Consider the following 19,882-nt stretch of genomic DNA (forward strand, 5'->3'; position numbering starts at 1 on the left):
ACCTCGCCACCCCTAGCAGCGTTGCTTTCCTCCTCCATCCCTCCACCGCGAGGAGCCGCCGCCGGGAGCCATCTGCCGCCGCCAGGAGCCGTCCGCCGTCACGAGATCTGGAGGCAGCCGCTGCTACGGAGGCCAGGGTCCTGCCGCTGGAGGCCGGTGTGGCGGTGTCCCACCGTGCCAAGCTGGAGGCGAGCCGACGCGCGGGGTGGCCAAAGGAGGGCAACGGCGGCCGCTCGGGGCCGGAGCTGGTGCTACCGCCGCCGCTTGGGCAAGCCACTGCCTGGAGGGGGGAGAGAGAGATGGGGGGGGGGAGGGAGGCGGGCGGGCGCTGGATGGGGAGGGCCTCACCGCGACTCGGTTTGGGTAGCCGGTTGGAGGCGAGGTGGCCTGGGAGGGGGACTTCACTGGCGGCGGTCGAGCTTGGGCTGGCGGCAATGGCGGCCACTGGAACTCTAATACCCGGCGATTGAAGTCATGCTGCCGAGCAACAAGTGGTGGAGGAAGTAGCTGGGAAGGTGTGCTAGCTGTGGGTAATGGTGATTTGGTTTTGGTGGCCGGAGGTGGGAGTAATCGTCCGGCGGGTGGAGCTATGCTCACTCAGTTTGTCTCTAGCATAGGAAGAAAGAGAGCAGGCGAATGGGAGGGAGAAGGAGTTAGGGAAAATAAGAGAGGAAAGAAAAAAGAAAAAGAAAAAAATAATAGTTGGAGATGGTTGAATAAAATATATGGTAGTTGGTATAGTGTATGAGATATAGAGTATGACGAGTGCGGGAAAAATTGGTAGAGAGAAAAAAATCTCGACGACCAGAGCAAAATATTCCTTTTAGATGATGAAAATAGAGTATGATGAGTGCGAACAGCCTAAGCAGCTCCAACTTCCATAGCTGGCTATAATGGTGTACTTTCTCCTACACCATGTTGTACTTTTTATTGTAGTTAATTGTTACTATCTATTTTGAAAAAACACAACTGATGTATGATGTATTAAGAGCACAATCTGTTTTAGAGAAAATATCCCCACTTTTATTTCATACTAAAACAAAACACAGGATTCAATTAATATATAGCAAGTGTATTTGAGCGTATCCACCATTAAAACGTAATTTAATAGCTTAAATCACTTAGATGTAAACTCACGAAAACTGCGTACATTAGTTTGTTCACGTGCATAGTTATACTGCACAGAAGTATGGTTACATTCTTATAAAAAAAAAAGCTTGGTCACATAAATATAGCTGTGCTTTGTACTATTTTTATTTGTACTTTTAAAGAAAATCCGTGAGGGACCCCACCCGTCGGTGTTTACCGGCTCGGCGGCTCCTGTCTCCGCGGACTGAAAGAACGTCGGGCTCGAGCCCATCGCCGCCGACCCCCCTCACTCTCTGCCGGATCTGATCCTCCGCTGCCGCGCGCCTCCCTGCCCAGCGGGAGCGGAGATCCGCCCGGGGGAGGCCTGCTCTGGTTCCCCTCCAGTGCCGGTCAGTTATCCTTGCTTGCTCGCACGAAATTCCGTCAGATTCAGTGGAACTGCCGATTAGCAGGCAGGGTGTAGATCTCGCCTCTTTACCAGCTGCTCTCGTTTGCTCCGCAGGGAGGGATTCGAGCAGCATCCACCAATGAATTTCCTCTACCGGACCGCCGTGCAGCCCGCGGCGCCCGAGCTGCCGCGGATTCCAGAGGACACCTTGCCGAAGCCAGCCACGACGCTGGAGGGCCTCATCATCGCGGAGGACTCGTACCAGCCCCCCTCCGCCCGCGGCGAGGATGGAGCTGCTAGTAATGGGCCTGGGGATGCCGGTGCGGGTTCCGGGTCTCTAGATTTGAAGGGTCAGGTGCTGCCGGGGACGCACACTGATGTCGCGGAGGAGGAAGGGTGGATCACAATTCCATACAGTTGGGTGCCTTCGACTTGCTTGTCCAATTTTGTATCAGAAATGCATTGTTTGCATCCTTCATCTGCATGAGGTTAATAGAAACTTTCCAATGTGATGTACTTTCTTTTAATCTTTACCACCTTGACAAGTTGGTTTGAGTGCCGAAGAGTCAGCTCCAGGAATTACCTGCTAAATGCTTTAAGGCCAGTTATATGTTTTCTCTTTGGTGGCTTCTTCACGCTGTTAAAAGCATTTTAATATCCCTACTGATGGTTGCTAACATCCATAATTTGTTTACAGAGTCGCTCCCTGATAACTGGAATGATGTTTCAGAAATGGTGCAGTTGCGGCCTTTGGACCGTTCCTTCCTTTTTCCAGGTATATGTTTTTTCCCTGCGACTTCAGTTCAGATGTCTGGCGCTATTGCATCTTACTTGTAACCTATTTTCTGGAATTGACTTGGTTCAGTTATCAGGCGAGCAGGTTCATATACTGGCATGCCTGTCATCTTCTAAGCAAGATATACAGGTTATATCCCCCTTCAGAATTGCGGCGGTGATGTCTAAGAATGGAAATTCTTTGCAACACTCCATGGATAAATTTAGTCCTGTCAATGCAAATGGTCACGATATTGATACAACTGGAGAAAATGGCTGTCAGGATGTTGATAATGATATGCAGAGTGTTGAACTCAACAGTGATGCCTCTCCTTCAGGACATGATATTTTGGAGACTCAATCTCTCCTTCAGATGGAAGATCATAAACAGCAAATAGAACTTATGCTGCAAAGATTCAGCGAATCTAATTTTTTTGTCCGGATCGCAGAGTCAGATGAACCTCTGTGGTCCAAAAAAAGAGCAACAGCAGCTAAGATGTCAGACGGGCGATCAGATGGCCAGGGAAACAGTAAGGCTTCAAGGAGTAATATTTACAACACCATTTCTGATAAAGGGATTTTCGATGGTAGCACATCTGGGGGAGTCGCTCGAGATACTGTGAAGTGTTATTCTCTGCAGAATGGAGACATAGTGGTATGTTTTGAATGGTCCTTTTTTATTGCTGTGCGTATATATGCTACAACTTCTTGTACTGTATGATCACTGAATATGGAAGTTGCATAAATGACTGCAAGTTTTATACTTCAAGCTAAGCTTAGCCAAGCATCAGGAACCTACCTAGATATCGAAGTTAATTTAGATTGTTACACCTGTCCCTTTGATTTCTTTAAGCAACACTACTTCTAAATGGTTTTTTTACTAAATGCTGGTAGGTATAAATAGCTTTTCACATAATAAGAGCAAACATGTAAATAATTGGCATTCATCATTTCATTGCTTTCGGAACCCAATGATAAAGTGGTGTCTATTGTGGACTCGGAATAGCAACTTGGCAGCAGTGATCGGTCTTACAAGTGAGATGTGTCCTGAAAACTTTTAAATATGACATTGACTTCTGTAAAGTAAATTTCAGAAAACTACACTTCCTTAGAATAAATTTCGCAGAACTACACACTAAACTTCTTGAACCAGTTTTGCAATACACTTTTATTGGCATCAATATCACAAAACTACACTGCTTAGAATCAATTTCAGAACAGTATACTTCTATTTTCACTTCACTTCATATTGCAGCAGCGCACATATATTGCCATACCATGTCATGAAACTGTATTTTCATTAGAGCTTAAAACTTCAAATGTGCAGTTCTGCAATATGAAACAGCAACTGTAGTTGTGTGATACAATATAATAATAGAAGTTTAGTTTTTGCAATGTTACTTACTGAAAAAGGGTGGTTTAGCTATATAGAAATGTCAATAAAAGTGTACTTTTGTGAAATTGATTCTTGTAGTTTGTGTTTTTGTAACCTTATGTAGTGTAATTTTCTGAAATTTACTTTATTAGTTAATTCATTTTTATAAAATCTATGTGAATCCGCTATGCAACTACCAAATATAGTAATTTATTAGTTGCAGAGACGAGCATGACTTTTTTAAAAAAATAATCTTGTATAAGAACTTAAGAAGTTAGCGTTGTTACCATTTAGCTGTTCATGCATGTATTTTATTGTAATTCTCGCTGTTTAAATGCATGCTGATTCAACAGTCATGTTTTCTATTGGAAGGATGCAGGTTGTTTTGCAAGTGAATGTTGGTGTTAACAAACTGGAAGATCCTGTGCTTGAAGTTCTTCAGTTTGAGAAAAGTATATCAAACAATTGTATGCCTGAGAATCTTGTAGATGGACTTTCTGACAGCAATGATGATCCATGTAGGGAGCTCCTTAGTTGGTTGCTCCCTTTAGATCGCACATTACCGCCTCGTTCTTTAGCTCCCTCTACTCTCAATCCAAGTGCATCACACAAGCAATCTTACTCTTCTACTGGATCTCAAATATTTAACTTCAGAAGCTACTCCATGCCTTCAGCCTCTTCTGTTCAGACACCCAACAACATAAGACCACCATCAATATCTGAAAGTCAAGAATTTATGCCTGAAAAGCCTGCAAAAACCCCTGATATCATAAATGATGGGCAGCTTTCATTTAGAGGGGTTCCTTTGGAACCTGAAAGGTATTCTGTACGTTGTGGTCTAGAAGGCGTATATCTACCAGGAAAAAGATGGCGGAGAAAAGTTGAAATCATTCAACCAATTGAGGTTCATTCTTTTGCTGCAAAATGTACCGTTGAAAATCTTTTGTGCGTCACAGTAAAGGTGCGCTGAATATATGAAAGCATCCATTCTTTTTTCATTTCATAGCTTAATATTTCGAAGATAATGCTTATATCGTGAATTCCTACTGCAGAACATTGCTCCTACTCATGCGAAAGATATTGTTGTATTCATTGATGCTATTACTATCGTATTTGAGGAGGCATCCAAAGGAGGTGCTCCTTTGTCATTACCAATTGCTAGTATTGAGGTTGGGCATGGTCACAGCTTGCCAAATCTAGCACTCAGGTATATGCAACTTTTCTCATTAATTCTGCTCATGACCTACCTGCTATTGCTGCTTTATGTAGAGTTCAAGAACTGCATGATTTCATCAATAAGAAATTTATTCCTCTCTAGAATCTTGGTTTCTTGAATACTGGAATGTACCGAGTTCCATTGTTGTTGTTTCTCTTTCCCAGATTCAATTTAGTGTTGTCTGCTCATAATAAATTTGAAAGGATGCGAGCCTTGTTTTAATTATTTGTTATCTATATAGGAGGGGAGAGGAACACTCTTTTATTCTCAAGCCAGCAACTATGTCCTCAAGGGAACGGAGGACCAACAGTGATGCACCTCCGGCTTTGTCACTCCCAACGATGACCGGTGCTACTTTAAATACTACACCAAAGGTTGGTGAGCCCTTTGTTGCTCTAAGTGACCAGTATGCCGTACTGGTATCTTATCGCTGCAATTACACAGGTAAACTGTTGATGAAACAGAACAGATTCTTCAAAACAGGAATGTAGTGGATATTTCTGATTCACAGCCCTATGATTTCTGTAGAATCGAAACTTTTTTTCAAGCAAGCCACAACCTGGCGACCCTCTGCAGCTAGTGATCTTATGATCTCCGTATCATCCGAACTGTCTTTAAGAAATCCTAGCCTGGGTGCTCGAGTTCCTCAACTCCCTGTGCAGGTTATTGCAGTACCTCTTCGATAATTGTTGTGCAAATTCTCCATTTCTCACTTTCGCAGTAATATATTGTTTCCTTCCAGGTATTAACCCTCGAAGCTACCAATATGACATCCGAAAACCTTACATTAACTGTCCTTGCTCCTGAAGCATCTGGTTCTTCTTCAGTTGTATCCTTGAACTCAGCTCCAACTACACCAAATGGTTCTTATGATGGTGTTAATGAGTCAGCAAAAAGATCTGGGTTGGGAAAGCAGGAACTTGGCTTTCGAAGATTAAATTCTGTCCTAGCTACGTCTCCAAAAGAAAGTGACAATGCAGGAAATAGAATAAGTAGTGCTTCAGGCTGCACTCATCTGTGGTTGCAAAGTGCAGTGCCCCTAGGGTATTCAACCTTACCCTTTTTTTCCATACTTAAAAAGAGTTAACTTGCAACTGTGCTCCTTCTATTCCAAAACACTGTGGAATAACATCTTGTGTGGTGGATGTGGCTAACAGGTGTGTTCCTCCACGTTCGAGCACCACCGTCAAACTTGAGCTGCTTCCATTATCAGATGGTATCATTACACTTGATACACTTCAAATAACTGCAAGGGAGAAAGGTAATTCTTGGGACAAAAAAGATTAAATGCCCAAAGTAGTGCCCACTTATCAGCTAATGAGAATTCCTAGTTGCCAACACAATAAGTGCTACCTTAGCTGCTAGACACAGAATTGTCAATTTTAATTAGTGAATCTATTATTCTTCTTACTGTCTGTCAGACATTGGGAGGAATCTTCCTCGCTTGAAGTGAACTAGAAATATTAACGCAGTGGGTTCAGACTACCCAATGTTCCATTCAATGTCTGCATCATGTCATCATATATATCTTTTAATGTCCTTTTTCAGTCTTGAGAACCGATCGTTGCTCTTGCAGGCCTTACCTACATACCGGAGCATTCCTTGGAGATACATGCTACTTCTGGCATTTCGTCTGGAAGGTCTTAGGGTATGAGATCAAGCCATACTAGGCCAACTATGTTGTTCATTTCTCTTGGATCTGGACATAGGCGCTCCAAGGGCATGATCTTGGAGCCAAAATTTCACCAGATATAGGTGAGGATGGCCGCTGCCATAAACGGAGAAACAGGCACAATACCTTGTATCATAATTAGATTTCTCAAAGTCCATTGATAGACAGGACAGGTCAACTACACAGGTTTATGAAATTTGTAATGTTGTGTTGCTTAGTTTTGATGCCATTTTTTGTTTTGTTTTGTTTTGTTTTTCTGTGATGTTCTTTTTTTTTCTGTTACATGTAAACCGTGTTACTGCACTCTTCTTGCCGAGCGGTTGTACCATATGCGGCCCCACATTGAATTGTACTGGAAAAGGAGAAACATGTGGATCAGTGGATCCCTTTTCGTTTTCATAGTAGTAGTAAATCGTCATGGTTTCCGATTTTTGCCAGCGCTCTTGTTTGTTAAATCCATCAGTACAGTTTCGCAGCTGTCAAGGACTTCAAAATTAAATTTGTTAACAACAATAATTTTTTTTTTAGGTTGTTCGTGCCTAAGAAATATCGTTATTTGCATCCATTTTAATTTTAAAAAAATATTTGAACAAGAACAATTGCACCTATCGAGGAGAAGTTGATTCAACATCGGTTGAGATGGTTTGGACATGTACAACGGAGGCCTCCCGAGGCGCCGGTGCGTAGTGGAGTTTTAAAGCGGGGCGATAATGTAAAGAGAGGTAGAGGTAGACCTAGATTAACTTGGGACGAGACGGTTAAGAGAGATCTTAAGGAGTGGAATATCGCTAAGGAATTAGCTATGGATAGGAGCGCTTGGAGATTAGCAATTAATGTACCTGAACCGTGATCTTTGTTACTTTTTGTTTAACTCCTAACTCTTCCTTTGGCTTGTGCACTTTTTGTGTTTCTTATTCTTGTTTTCTGTGGATTTCATCTCTAGCCTACCCCAACTTGCTTGGGACAAAAGGCTAAGTTGTTGATGTTGTATTTGAACAAGAACAATTCACAGGAGCCGTACCCGCGCCCCACAAGGCAACAGCACGCCACCAATGCGGCACGGTGCCGGCGGCGCGGCGCTGTCACCGCCTTGCGGCCGTCTGCATGCCAGCGCCCTCCCCGCGCTCGTGGCCGGCCTCGCCCGCCGCGCGACGACCCCGGCAACGGCGAGGCAGCTCCAGGCGCAGCTCCTCCTCCGGGGCCTCCCGCTCCCCGCCCGCGCCGCCGTCGCGCTCATAGCGGCGTCCCCTTCCACGCGCCACGCCCGTGCCGTCTTCGACAGCGCCGTCCCCGCCGCCTCCGGGAACGTCTACCTCTGGACCGCCACCATCGCCGCCTACGCCAGGCACGCCTCGTCCTCCTCCTCGCCTTCGGCGGCCGCGGAGGCGCTGGCGCTGTTCCGGCTCATGCTCCGGCGCGGCGACCCCCGGCCGAACGCCTTCACGACGAGCTCCGTGGTCAGGTGCTGCTCGGCACTGCGTGCCGTACTGCAAGGGCTCCAGGTGCACGGGTTCTTGGGGAAGGCAGGGCTGGGACGCTCCGCGCACGTGGGCGCCGCGTTGGTTGACATGTACGGGAACCTTGGCCAGGTGGCGGATGCGAGGAGGGTGTTCGACAAAATTTCTGCGAGGAACGTGGTGGTAGGGAACACCATGGTGGCGTGCTACGTCAGGGCTGGGGACGTGGCGGCTGCTCGGGAGGTTTTCGACGGGATGGCAGAGAGGGACCCAATCTCTTGGAACACGATGATGACAGGGTACCTGTGGCAGGGGGAGGCTGGTGTCACGAGGGAGTTGTTTGAAGAGATGCCGGAGAGAAGTGTGAACAGCTGGAACATGATGATTTCTGCATGCTCAGAGGAGGCGTTGTGGGTTGATGCAGTCGGGGTGTTCAATCGGATGCGCCTTGCAGGGTTCCAACCTGATGCTGCCACAATGGCTGTGCTGATGTCGGCTTGTGCACAGCTTGGTTCTTTGTCAGTTGCAAGACAGGTTCATGGGTTTTTGAAAAAAGGTTACATCGAAATGAACTGCCACGTGCTGAATTCGTTGGTTGACATGTATGCCAAATGCGGTAGCATCAGCCAAGCTCATTTGCTGTTTGTTGAGGCACATCTGAAGGATACAGTGTCTTACAATGTGATGATCACTGCTCTTGCCCACCATGGACATGGCAGAGAGGCACTTCAGCTCATCAATGAGATGGTTTTGGAAGGGTTACATCCAGATTCCATTACTTTTCTTGGCGTCTTATCAGCTTGTGCTCATGCCGGACTTGTTCACGAAGGAAAGCACTATTTTGAGTCCATGACGACAAATTATGCAATTGAGCAATCCCTGGATCACTATGCTTGCATGGTGGATCTATATGGCCGAGCTGGGCTCATTGAAGAAGCATACTTCTTAGTGCAGACAATGCCAATGAAACCACATGCAGGAGTCTGGGGAGCCTTGCTCAATGCATGTCGAAAACATTGCCAAGTAGAAGTTGGTAAGATCGCAGCGAGAGAACTCATTACAATTGAACCAAGGAATCCTGGAACCTATATACTCCTCGCGAACACATTGGCTCGTGGTCAGCAATGGGACTTTGTTGAAACCGTGAGGCAATCGATGAGAGGGAAGGGTATTGACAAAACGGCAGGATGCAGCTGGGTTGAAGTGGACAGTGTTGTTCATGAGTTCTTGATGAGGGACTTCAGCCACCCTAATTCTGATGAGATTTACAGTATCCTTGAGCATCTGTATCTTCAACCGGACTAAAGTTTGTGTTGCTTTTGAGGGTGATATCAAGGATGATTTCGTTTCACAATGACTGAAGACACAGCGATGTGTACGTGAAAGATATGGCATACTGTCCAGAATCCATGACAGTGACACAAAAGGACACAGTCCCAGTCAAGGTATGGTACTATGATCTAATTTATGTCAGAACTGCCTATTCTTACACAAACAATATTATAAAGACAGTGTCCGAAATAATGCTGCACTGCAGAAAAGATTTTATTGCTTGTGAGTGAGCAGAAGGGCTGTTCATCTTGCCATCAAAACATTGTAGAGATTGATAAATTGAATAGCAGTTATTCAGAACATATTTATGTTGTGTATGTTTCATGATACAGGATTCCATTCATTCTTAACTGCTCTCATGTGGATGAAGCTTGTTGAATCTCTAGTAGAGATGACATGAAGAGCTGGGGATCTTTGCTTAAGACAGGATTAATGCATTACTTAAAATTTTATGATTTGATCTTGACACAACTATGGAGAAGCTATATAGAAGAAAAATTGGCAAAAGAAACATGATTTGTTGCTTGAGTTCTGTCTCTTGAGGCTGGACATGTTCAGACTGAGTTTTCTGGTAACTTCCCTTTACCTTTTTTTGTCCTCACATTTTTCTTGCAGTTTTACCTTTGGAACATCCTAGTCCTTATTGCTCCTTTGCATCTTGCTAAAAAAATAGCTTTGTTATTTTTCTAAAGAATAGGGAATCAAAGAAGCATATATGAAGAGACATAATAAAAGTGTAGGGCTTAAAAAAGCAGGAATAGAATGCTCTTAAAAAGTATTCCCTGTGATTCAAATACATATCATTTTAGGATTTCTGCCGGTCAAACGTTTTTTTGACCTTGACTATCAATATAAAAAAACATTTATAGGTTGACAATTTGATGTTACTAGATTCTAAACAACAATGCTTAGCCATCAACAGTTACCACATAGTTGGGAAGGCTATGGAATAGATGTTACAGTTTGGGGAAGAAACTGTCAATGGACTGTTGTTGTCTCCTGCGGTAAGCAGATGCTGCAATTGAAATTTAAAAGCCAGAATGCAAAAAATGTGTTCAGAACATGGTTCTTCAGACATTTTCAAAATATGGAGTTACGTAGCTGTTCTTCTCTTTGCAGGAACTTGTGGCATTCAAGGGGGAGATGCAGCATAGAAATCCAAGTTTGGCATCCGCTCTACCTCCTCTGACATGATCGGCATCAGTGGCATGGACAATCGAATAGCTTTGCCATATGTTGAGCACCCAATCTGAATGAATTTGCATCGCCTGATGCCGTTTCAGGGCAGTTTGAGTACCTTAGTGACAGCTTCTCCAATCCGCTCGGAAACTCTGTCCAAGAACATACATAATGATCACGATCGGTCGGTCCTGTACTCCTGTGTCTTCAGAGCAGAGGTACATGGAGCCTTCCAGCATCAAGGATAGGCGCAATGATGGTGCTTGACGAGTCTTGATAGCACTAGGCAGTACGGGTACAGGGATTCCCAACTTAAGGTAACTCGAGGTTCCAATAAGCTATCATCGAACTCTATGGTCGCCCCCCATGCTCCTTCCTTTTCGATTGCCCACCTTCTCGCCGATTCAGCTCCCACCGAAAGGGCCGTAACAATGAAGTTTGTTGTTCTTCTTCTTCGTCATGGCATTTATCGTAAGAGTGAATTGGTGAGCGGCCCTTTGGATGGTTCAGCTTCGGTTTAGTCAAATGACTGAATCTGAATGTGCATACATGTACGGATCGGATGATGAACAGATTGTGTACTGTGCAAAGCGAAATAGCATTTTTCTGATCCATTCTAAGGACACCTAGTTTTGTAACTTCTGTACTGGATTTTCTGCTGAAATTGGTACCCTGCTCTCTCAAACACCTGCGGTTTTTTTTTCATGACCTTAAGGCTCGTGTTCCATTCATCATAACTGTGGAGTATATCAAGTTAAACAATGGTACGATCCGGGACCCAACAGAGACTACAGCGAGTGAACTTGAGTATAGGAATTACAAGTACGATGAGCAAATAACACCTCGACAAGTTCATGAGTTTTTTCTTTTCTTTTTTGAGGAACAAACATTAGCAGCTAGTGACAGTGACACTAACCTGCTTTGATTACCGCGTCGGACTCGTCTTGCTTTTTTTTTTTTTTGAGTGTGGACTCGTCTTCTTGCCTTGCGATTAGCGAGAGACGGGCAGGCCGGCAGGGACATCATCCGGGCCGTTAAGTTAGAATCCTGCAGGCCGTGCGCTGCCAATCGGGCCCGGCCTATTAAGCCCATAGCATCACGTAACCTGCTCGGCCCACTAGGGTTTTTGGGGTCGCATATAAAAGCTGGCTTCCGCGACCTCATACCACTCCCAGCGACTCCACCACAGAAGCGGCGGCGGCGGCGGCGGAGGAGGGAGCGGAGGAGGCGAAGGCGAGGACGCGAGGGAGGGAGAGGAGCACCAGCCATGGTGCACGTCAGCTTCTACCGCAACTGTAAGCCCGCGCCGGAGATCCCCCTCCTTCCCCCACCTCTCTGCTCGTTGCTCTCCGTTCCGGTTCCTCTGGTCCTCGGTCTCGCTGCGGGCGGACGTCGTGATCTGGCGACCAACGGCGGCGCGTAGTCTTAGCGCGGCGTGCTCTCGGTTGTTCCATAGCTGCTAAGGCTGATAGTCGGTCTCGGTTGGTAGGGTTTGCTCTTGATCTGCCGCGTTGATGGTGCGGCATGGGGTTTGGCAGAGGATTCAGCGTGCCTGTTGCTCTTGGTGTCTGTTGATCTGAGCTATGTAGGGCGCTGATCTGGTTCTGATTCCTGGGAAGTGATCTTTGGCTTTAGAAACCATCTCTGGTCTGAGTTTGGTGCTCAAGTAGTCGACTGGGTTTCTTAGTGGAATTAGCCTTCGAGTTATTGTGAAGGTGTGTAGTGGTGTCGTTTGTGAAAGATTTTCCTGGATGGTTGTGTTTTATGGGGTGACAGTCTAGTTTAAAGTTTGTCGTTGAGCAATATTTCTCGAAGGGGCTCTATATGGAAATTCGTCTGAAAGATGTAGCATTCTGGCCCAGTAGATTTCGGAGTTGGGAGGCGTTTCATGTACAAATTACCGACTACTCTGGAATGATACCATTGGTCTGATTGATTTGGATTGTAGATGCTGCTTTGGTTTTACAACGGGAAGCATGTATTGCTTGTATATTCTTTTTTCCTACCATGCTTGGCATATAGGGTTTATTACAATAGTGCAATACTAGTAGGCTAATGGCTGATGTGAGTCTTCTTTTCTCCATAAGCTTCTTCGTATGCTGTCCCATTAATATCCTAAGCTTAGTATTTTATATTGAAACATTTCTTCTGCAGATGGTAAGACATTCAAGAAGCCAAGGCGTCCTTATGAGAAGGAGCGTCTTGATGCTGAGCTGAAGCTTGTCGGTGAGTACGGGCTGAGGTGCAAGCGTGAGCTGTGGAGGGTCCAGTATGCTCTGAGCAGGATCCGTAATGCTGCAAGGCACTTGCTCACACTTGATGAGAAGAACCCCCGCCGTATCTTTGAGGGTGAGGCGCTACTCCGCCGCATGAACCGCTATGGGCTGCTTGCTGAGGGTCAGAACAAGCTTGATTACGTCCTTGCCCTCACTGCTGAGAACTTCCTGGCAAGGCGCCTTCAGACTCTTGTCTTCAAGGCTGGCATGGCCAAGTCCATCCACCATGCTCGTGTCTTGATCAAGCAACGCCACATCAGGTATGCTTGTGTGGCTCCTTGTTATGAATTTGTTCGAACTCCTGGTTTATCTAGCACTATATTGTTATGTTGATCTGAACTTTGGGTGCTTGACAGAGTAGCTAAAGCATGGGCCTGATGATGAGAATATGCAAGTAATCTCACAACGGTCTTCTGAGAACTCTTTTGATGCAATAAATATTCTCTGAAGCCCTCCTTTTCTGTTTTAATAGGGTGTAGAGAGTAGCATTGACTATTTCCATACTTCTGAAATGTTGAACATACTAACTAGTTTGATTCCCTGTTAATTGGTCACTAGTTTGATTCTCGGTTAATTCATCATTGACTGAAAACAAAAGCTGCAACTTCCATGCCCCCTTTTCTCCTTTGATGAACCTTTTGTTCCTGCTTGTCTCCTTATGTGCTTGTATGGCAATTTTATTACTAGATACAGGACTGCGCATATGTTCCCTATGGATTTTAATTACTGTGTATTTATCAACACTATAGGTTGGCTGAGCCCTGGATGTGTTGCCTTGTGTTTAATAGTCCTTAATTTTTATGCCATGCAGCAATGGAATTTTGTTAAGCTATTCCTGACATTTGAATTGATGATTGGTTAAAAACTGCACAACATGTCTAGTTGTCCTGGATTTACTCTTTTCCAGCATCTGGAACAGTTTTTGTGTGGTTATTTGTGAATGCAGTTCTCCAGATATTGCAAAGAATTGATTGATGAATTTCTGTTCTTTGGAACCTGATTGCAGGGTTGGCAGGCAAATTGTCAACGTCCCATCATTCATGGTGAGGGTGGAGTCCGAGAAGCACATTGACTTTTCACTGTCAAGCCCGTTTGGCGGAGGCCCCCCTGGCAGGGTGAAGAGGAAGAACCAGAAGAAGGCAAGCGGTGGTGGTGGCGATGGCGGTGATGAGGATGAGGAGTGAGGATGAACCAGTAGCCGTTACCTGATATAATATTATCTAGTTGTCATAAACTTGTTGGTATCTTGAGCTCTTAGCTGTGGCCTGAATGCTCAGTCCCCTGTGCTGACTCGGTGTCATGGATGCTTTATCGATGCTTTATCGTTTTATCTTGCAGTGTTATTAGCCTATACTTAGCTGCTATGTTTGGAGATGTTTAATTGAGTTGTGTTTCGTTTCGACTTCTGTTGCCATCAAAGCTGTACCTGTTTTCTCTGCACCTATGATTTACCAAGTTGTTCACATAATCTGTTTGAGTTGCCCTTCTTAGATGGTGGATGATGGTCTTTATGGCGTTTACGCCTTGAGTGGATCTTGTCGAGGTGGTACACTGATCAGTGGTTTTTATTGGTGCTGTAAGAGCAGAGCTGAGTACCTATCTGATTTTGTTTTCATTGTAGCATGCTGCGGTGGGATCTATTTCCAACGTGTGTTTGTGCTGTCATTAGAGTTGAAGAATATGGGAGCAATAATCCTTTTTGTGAGGCTTTTGAAGCAATGGGCAATGTGAATGATTACCCTGTGGTTACAATGAAAGTTATTGATGTTTAGAACCAAATTACAGAAGTAATTGTGAGGCAGAAAAAAGTTTATCTTTATTCATTGATCACTGTTATTTATACATGTATGAAGGGGTGGAGGGGTGGAGGAGATGTCTGTTCAAAGACGATCATGACCATTGATTAGGCAACTGCCGTAATCAACATCTGTGATTATAATTATACTACTCCTAATGATCAACTGATCATATATTGTAACACTCCCCCTTGAGCAGTTGTTCACCATGTATAATCTTTAGAGATCCTGTGAAATAAAGGCTTACAATATATATATATACTGCGTAAAACTCCAGAAAAACCCAGTGGGAAAAATTTTGGAGAAAAGAACAGTATATATCCTTGGTATCTCTATTGAAAATCCCTGAAGGGAAAAACAAGAGATAGATATTTACTTGTGTTGACATTGCCTCATTAAAAACCTAATATGAGAAAAACTATGTAAGAAAAACTCATATAGGAAAAGAGTACAATGTGATGTGTAAGAATAGTTAAATCAAAGAGATGCTCCCCCTGATGCAAGCAAATCTCTAAGTCGACGCATACCAATGCCCTTAACACATTTGTTAAATGTAGAATAAGGTAGCGACTTAGTGAATAAGTCTGCGAGGTTATCACAAGACTTAGCTTGCATGACATTTATCTCACCACTTTGTTGGAGTTGGTGAGGGTAAAATAGCTTAGGAGAGATATGCTTTGTAGCATCACTCTTGATATAACCTTGTTGCATCTGTGCAACACAAGCTGCATTATCTTCGTAGATAATGGTGGGTAATTCAATGGGTTGAATTCCACAAGATGATTGTATATGATTAATCACCCTTCTTAGCCATACACATTCACGTGAGGCTTCATATAGTGCAATGATCTCTGAGTGATTAGTGGACGTTGCTACCAGAGTCTGTTTAGAAGACTTCCACGACATAGCAGTTCCACCGTGTAGAAATACATATCCTGTTTGTGATCTTGCATTATGTGGATCTGAAAGATATCCTGCATCTGTATATCCCACGAGGCTAGGATCCTGATTTCTTTCGTAAAATAGACCAAGATCTGCCGTGCCTTGGAGATATCGGAGAATATTCTTAATACCATTCCAATGGCGTTTAGTAGGAGCAGCACTGTGTCTAGCAAGTAGATTTACTGCAAATGCAATATCGGGTCTGGTATTGTTTGCTAGATACATAAGTGCTCCAATTGCACTGAGGTATGGGTATTCGGGACCTAAAACCTCTTCTCCATCTTCACGTGGTCGGAAAGGATCTTTATCCTTCTCAAGAGACCGAACGATCATCGGAGTTTTGGACGGATATGCATTGGTCATATTAAATTTACTCAATACTTTCTGGACATATGCAGATTGGTGAATGAGAATTCCCGTTTGAAGGTGCTCAAGTTGCAAACCCAAGCAAAATTTGGTTTTACCCAAATCCTTCATTTCAAATTCTGTTTTTAGAAGATTACATGCTTCATCAATATCACGTTTATGACCAATGATATTTAAATCATCTACATAAACTGATATAATACAGAAGCCTGTAGAAGATTTCCTAATGAATACACATGGGCAATCATCACTGTTAGAATAACCTTTATCCATAAGGAATTCTTTAAGGCGATTGTACCACATTCTCCCAGACTGTTTTAAGCCGTAGAGAGATTTGTTAAGTTTAACACAAAACAAGTTACGATTTTTGCCATTATTCGGTACAGATATTCCATCAGGAACTTTCATGTAGATGTCCGAATCTAGTGACCCATAAAGATATGCGGTCACGACGTCCATCAATTGCAAAAATAGACGTTTTTGTACTGCCAATGATATTAAATATCGGAAAGTTATTCCATTCATAACAGGAGAGTATGTCTCATTGTAATCAATGCCGGGCCTTTGAGTAAACCCTTGCGCAACTAATCTCGCTTTATACCTCACAACCTCATTATTTTCATTTTGTTTCCGAGTGAAAACCCATTTGAATCCAACAGGATGAACTTTATGAGGTATAGGTATCACTGAGGTGAATACCTGTCTTTTCGCTAGTGAGGATAATTCGGAGTTAATTGCTTCCTTACATTTGTTCCAGTCCGAGCGTTGTTGACACTCTACCATGGATTTAGGATCTGGATCAGATAGAAGGTTATTGGCTATGATCGATGAGAAACATGCGTTGACGACCGTATTCTTACGATCATACAGTTCTCCAGAACTAGTATAATTAATGGAAATTTCTTGTACCCCGTGTAATTCTTCTTGATTCATAGGAAGAATGGGTTCAGGGTGTTCCGATGTGCCAGCAACATCTGAATTGTGCACTATAGTGCTGGTTTGTGGATGTACTGTATCCACTCGGTGTCCATCAACCGGAAGTTGATTTTCGTTTACTGATTTAGAGGATCGTGTGTTCCTCCCTTTCCTTTGTCGCTTATTAGAAGCATTATCTTGCTTAGCAACCCTCCCCCTAATCGGTTGAGAAGGGGGTTGAATGGTTTTTCGAGGTACCTCCACTCGGCTGGGCGCATTGACAGCAGGATTCAAGGATTTTGTGACACCATTATAGTCAGTAAACGCATCAGGCAGATTGTTAGCAAAGTGTTGCATTTCTATAATTTTCTGAACTTGAAGTTCAGTTTCCTGAGTACGAGGGTCTGAGTATAGGATGGAGTTGTCATCCCAATTGATTTCCTGGCATTCGTTAGGATACTTAAATTCTCCCCCTAATGCCGGGAAATGATCTTCGTTAAAGATGCAATCAGCGAACCGGGCTGTGAATAAATCACCGGTTAGGGGCTCTAGGTATTTGATTATCGATGGGGATTGGTATCCCACATAGATACCCAATTTCCTATGGGGTCCCATAGCTGTTCGTTGAGGCGGTGAAACAGGGGTATACACCGCACATCCAAATTTCCGAAGATGGGAAATACTTGGAGGGTTTCCTCGCACTAGGTGCAACGGTGAAGTGCTATGATATGCAGTTGGGCGAAGTTGAATGAGATCAGCAGCATGTAAAACTGCATGACCCCAACAAGAAGTAGGTAAATTGCATTCATGAAGTAAAGGTCTCGCAATGAGTTTAATTCTCTTAATAAGAGATTCAGCTAAACCATTTTGAGTATGTACATAAGGTACTGAATGTTCAACGTGTATTCCTTGGGCCATACAATAATCATTGAATGCTCGAGAAGCAAATTCAGCCGCATTATCCAGGCGGATCTTCTGGATTTGATGTTCAGGATAAGATGCTTTCAATCGAATGACTTGCGTCATGATTTTAGCGAAGGCATGGTTTCGTGTGGATAAGAGACACACGTGTGACCATCGTGTAGATGCGTCAATCAAAACCATGAAATATCTGAACGGTCCAGACAATGGTTGTATGGGGCCACAAATGTCGCCTTGAATGCGTTCAAGGAATTTAAGTGGCTCAGCATGAATCTTAAGCGGAGATGGTTTTAAGATTAGCTTTCCCGTTGCACAAGATGTACATATAAAATCAGAAGGTTTAGGAAATTTAGCAGACTTTAAATCATGACCAATGCAATTACCTGTGATTTTCCGTAACATCCCTATTCCAGGATGGCCAAGGCGTGCATGCCAAGTCTTGAATGCGTCAACATTCTGAAAAATCACCTTGTACGTAACATGAGGTACAGGTTTTATGTATGTGTAGTACAATCCAGATGGAAAAGAAAGTATTCTCTCCAGAACGTTAGAGCCATATTCAGAAGGTTTGGTAATGAGAAGAAATTCCTCATTATTTTCTGTATGTGTAGAAATATGTAAACCACATTTCCGAATATCTCGGAAACTCAATAAGGTACGAGTTGAATCAGGATACAATAAAGCATCCTCAATTGTAATTTGTGTACCCATAGGGAGCGTAATAGTGGCTCGTCCAGAACCAACTATTGTTGCATCGCGTCCAGCGATTGTCAAAACATTTCCTGTTCTCTTAGTGAGAGTTTGGAAATATTTTGTTTCCCTAAGTATAGAGTTAGTGGTACAACTATCTACTAGGCACAATTCTTCCTCCATCGGATTGACTCCCGCAAATCTAGATAATTAAAGAATTATAAGAACTCAATTAATTATACATAGAATTACATACATAATAATACAATAGAGTATGAAGGGTACACACACTTATAGTCGATGTCTCGAGACTTATTACAATACATATGTCCCATACACACACATGGACAATAGAGAACAAATTTCTTATGGATCCTAGTTGAGGTCTCCAAAGGCGTCATCCAAACTATATTCGACGATGACGTTGTCTATGTCCATAGGCTCAGTGTAGGTCAGGAGTGGAAGGTTGGAAGTGCATGGTTCCTTTTGACCCATGCTTGGATTTCCAGTATCATCCTTCAAGTTTGATGGAGTGGCGAAGTGAGCTTCGTATTCCTGTCCTTCTGCAGCCTTGCCTTTGAGAGCTTGCTGGTACAGAGCCACTAAGTGGCGAGGAGTGCGACACTTGTTGGTGGGATGGTTGTAGCATCCACACTTCTTACACTTCTCATCCTTGGAAGTAGTAGTGTCTTTCCTCGGAGCCTTTGTGTTTTTCTTACCCTTACGCTTGTTGCGTTTGCGCTTCTTTGAATTATCAGAAAATTTGGAATGGTTTTTGAAACCATTCCCTTTCTTCTCATCTTTCATAGCATGATGTATTTCAGGCATAGGGGCAGCCCCAACTCGACGTTGCTTATGATTTTTCATCGTAAGCTCATCGTGCTTTTCTGCCTGAAGTAGATCATGTATGAGTTCAGAGTAAGTCTGATAATTGCGAGCACGGTATTGATGTTGCAAGACCCTATCAGATGGGAGCATAGTTTGGAGTGTCTTTTCAATCTTATCCGCATCTGAAGGTTCCTTGCCACAAAAACGCAAACGAGCACAGATTTTATGAATAGCGTGGTTGTAATCACCTATGGACTTGTAGTCCTGGAGACGAATATGAGTCCAATCATGATTCGCCTCAGGTAAGATTACAGCCTTCTGTTGCTCATACCTGTCTTTAAGGGATAACCATAGTACATTTGGCTCTTCTTCCATCACGTATTCTGCTTTCAGATCAGGATGGAGGTGATGCCTGAGAATGTACAATGCGTTGTACTTGTAGGCATCATGCAGTGGCTCAGTCCTCTCTGCAGGAGGTAGCAATGCACTCAGAATGTTCTTTGAGGCAAGGCTGATCTTGATATCCAGCGCCCAAGTAGGATAGTTATGTCCATCGAGAGCGAGTTCTTCAAACTCTTTGGCCATTGATCCTACACACGTAACCAGAGATTTTCTGTTTAGGAAATCATCATGGGTGTGTTGTAGTATGTGTAGTGGCACAACATA

At 43.7% G+C, this 19,882-nt stretch overlaps 4 protein-coding genes and 1 non-coding gene across 6 annotated transcripts; 4 read left to right on the forward strand and 1 right to left on the reverse strand.

Annotated features, from left to right (window-relative positions):
• The first annotated feature begins 1,312 nt into the window (after nucleotides 1-1,312).
• On the forward strand, nucleotides 1,313-6,911 carry LOC112886439. Of its 2 annotated transcripts, XM_025952340.1 has the most exons (11): nucleotides 1,313-1,478; nucleotides 1,592-1,893; nucleotides 2,175-2,252; nucleotides 2,350-2,906; nucleotides 4,006-4,587; nucleotides 4,679-4,833; nucleotides 5,084-5,286; nucleotides 5,371-5,504; nucleotides 5,585-5,886; nucleotides 6,000-6,103; nucleotides 6,419-6,911. In XM_025952340.1, the coding sequence occupies exons 2-11, from the start codon at nucleotides 1,617-1,619 to the stop codon at nucleotides 6,487-6,489; spliced, it is 2,463 nt and encodes an 820-aa protein (XP_025808125.1). In that variant the 5' UTR covers nucleotides 1,313-1,478; nucleotides 1,592-1,616; the 3' UTR covers nucleotides 6,490-6,911. The 2 variants fall into 2 exon arrangements, with proteins under 2 accessions (XP_025808125.1, XP_025808126.1); XM_025952341.1 differs by lacking the exon at nucleotides 1,313-1,478 and having other exon boundaries at nucleotides 1,717-1,893; nucleotides 2,343-2,906.
• A 610-nt stretch (nucleotides 6,912-7,521) lies between these two features.
• LOC112884105 (pentatricopeptide repeat-containing protein At3g29230-like) lies at nucleotides 7,522-11,165 on the forward strand. Its single transcript, XM_025949434.1, has 3 exons — nucleotides 7,522-9,416; nucleotides 9,636-9,874; nucleotides 10,423-11,165. The coding sequence occupies exon 1, from the start codon at nucleotides 7,567-7,569 to the stop codon at nucleotides 9,274-9,276; it is 1,710 nt and encodes a 569-aa protein (XP_025805219.1). The 5' UTR covers nucleotides 7,522-7,566; the 3' UTR covers nucleotides 9,277-9,416; nucleotides 9,636-9,874; nucleotides 10,423-11,165.
• A 482-nt stretch (nucleotides 11,166-11,647) lies between these two features.
• LOC112887207 (40S ribosomal protein S9-2-like) lies at nucleotides 11,648-14,226 on the forward strand. Its single transcript, XM_025953332.1, has 3 exons — nucleotides 11,648-11,777; nucleotides 12,637-13,018; nucleotides 13,765-14,226. The coding sequence occupies exons 1-3, from the start codon at nucleotides 11,750-11,752 to the stop codon at nucleotides 13,940-13,942; spliced, it is 588 nt and encodes a 195-aa protein (XP_025809117.1). The 5' UTR covers nucleotides 11,648-11,749; the 3' UTR covers nucleotides 13,943-14,226.
• Nucleotides 13,129-13,211, forward strand: LOC112888195. Its single transcript, XR_003227738.1, has one exon. It is a non-coding gene; the product is annotated as a small nucleolar RNA Z161/Z228 (small nucleolar RNA).
• Nucleotides 14,227-18,763: 4,537 nt separating the features above from the next.
• On the reverse strand, nucleotides 18,764-19,801 carry LOC112885523. The gene has a single exon (XM_025951125.1). It carries the CDS (start codon nucleotides 19,799-19,801, stop codon nucleotides 18,764-18,766), a length of 1,038 nt encoding a protein of 345 aa, XP_025806910.1.
• Nucleotides 19,802-19,882: the final 81 nt, after the last annotated feature.

The sequence above is a fragment of the Panicum hallii genome, chromosome 3 (genome assembly GCF_002211085.1).
Source record: "Panicum hallii strain FIL2 chromosome 3, PHallii_v3.1, whole genome shotgun sequence".
In the NCBI taxonomy this organism is placed as follows: Eukaryota; Viridiplantae; Streptophyta; class Magnoliopsida; order Poales; family Poaceae; genus Panicum; species Panicum hallii.

Excerpts from the sequence above, each read along its gene's own strand:
- LOC112884105 (XM_025949434.1), top strand. The coding sequence starts at position 7,567 with ATGCGGCACGGTGCCGGCGGCGCGGCGCTGTCACCGCCTTGCGGCCGT.
- LOC112886439 (XM_025952340.1), top strand. The coding sequence starts at position 1,617 with ATGAATTTCCTCTACCGGACCGCCGTGCAGCCCGCGGCGCCCGAGCTG. Across the intron at positions 4,834-5,083 it reads TTGCCAAATCTAGCACTCAG|GAGGGGAGAGGAACACTCTT; the intron begins GTATATGCAACT and ends TTATCTATATAG. Across the intron at positions 5,505-5,584 it reads TTCCTCAACTCCCTGTGCAG|GTATTAACCCTCGAAGCTAC; the intron begins GTTATTGCAGTA and ends GTTTCCTTCCAG.
- LOC112885523 (XM_025951125.1), bottom strand. The coding sequence starts at position 19,801 with ATGGCCAAAGAGTTTGAAGAACTCGCTCTCGATGGACATAACTATCCT.
- LOC112887207 (XM_025953332.1), top strand. The coding sequence starts at position 11,750 with ATGGTGCACGTCAGCTTCTACCGCAACT. Across the intron at positions 11,778-12,636 it reads CGTCAGCTTCTACCGCAACT|ATGGTAAGACATTCAAGAAG; the intron begins GTAAGCCCGCGC and ends TTTCTTCTGCAG. Across the intron at positions 13,019-13,764 it reads ATCAAGCAACGCCACATCAG|GGTTGGCAGGCAAATTGTCA; the intron begins GTATGCTTGTGT and ends ACCTGATTGCAG.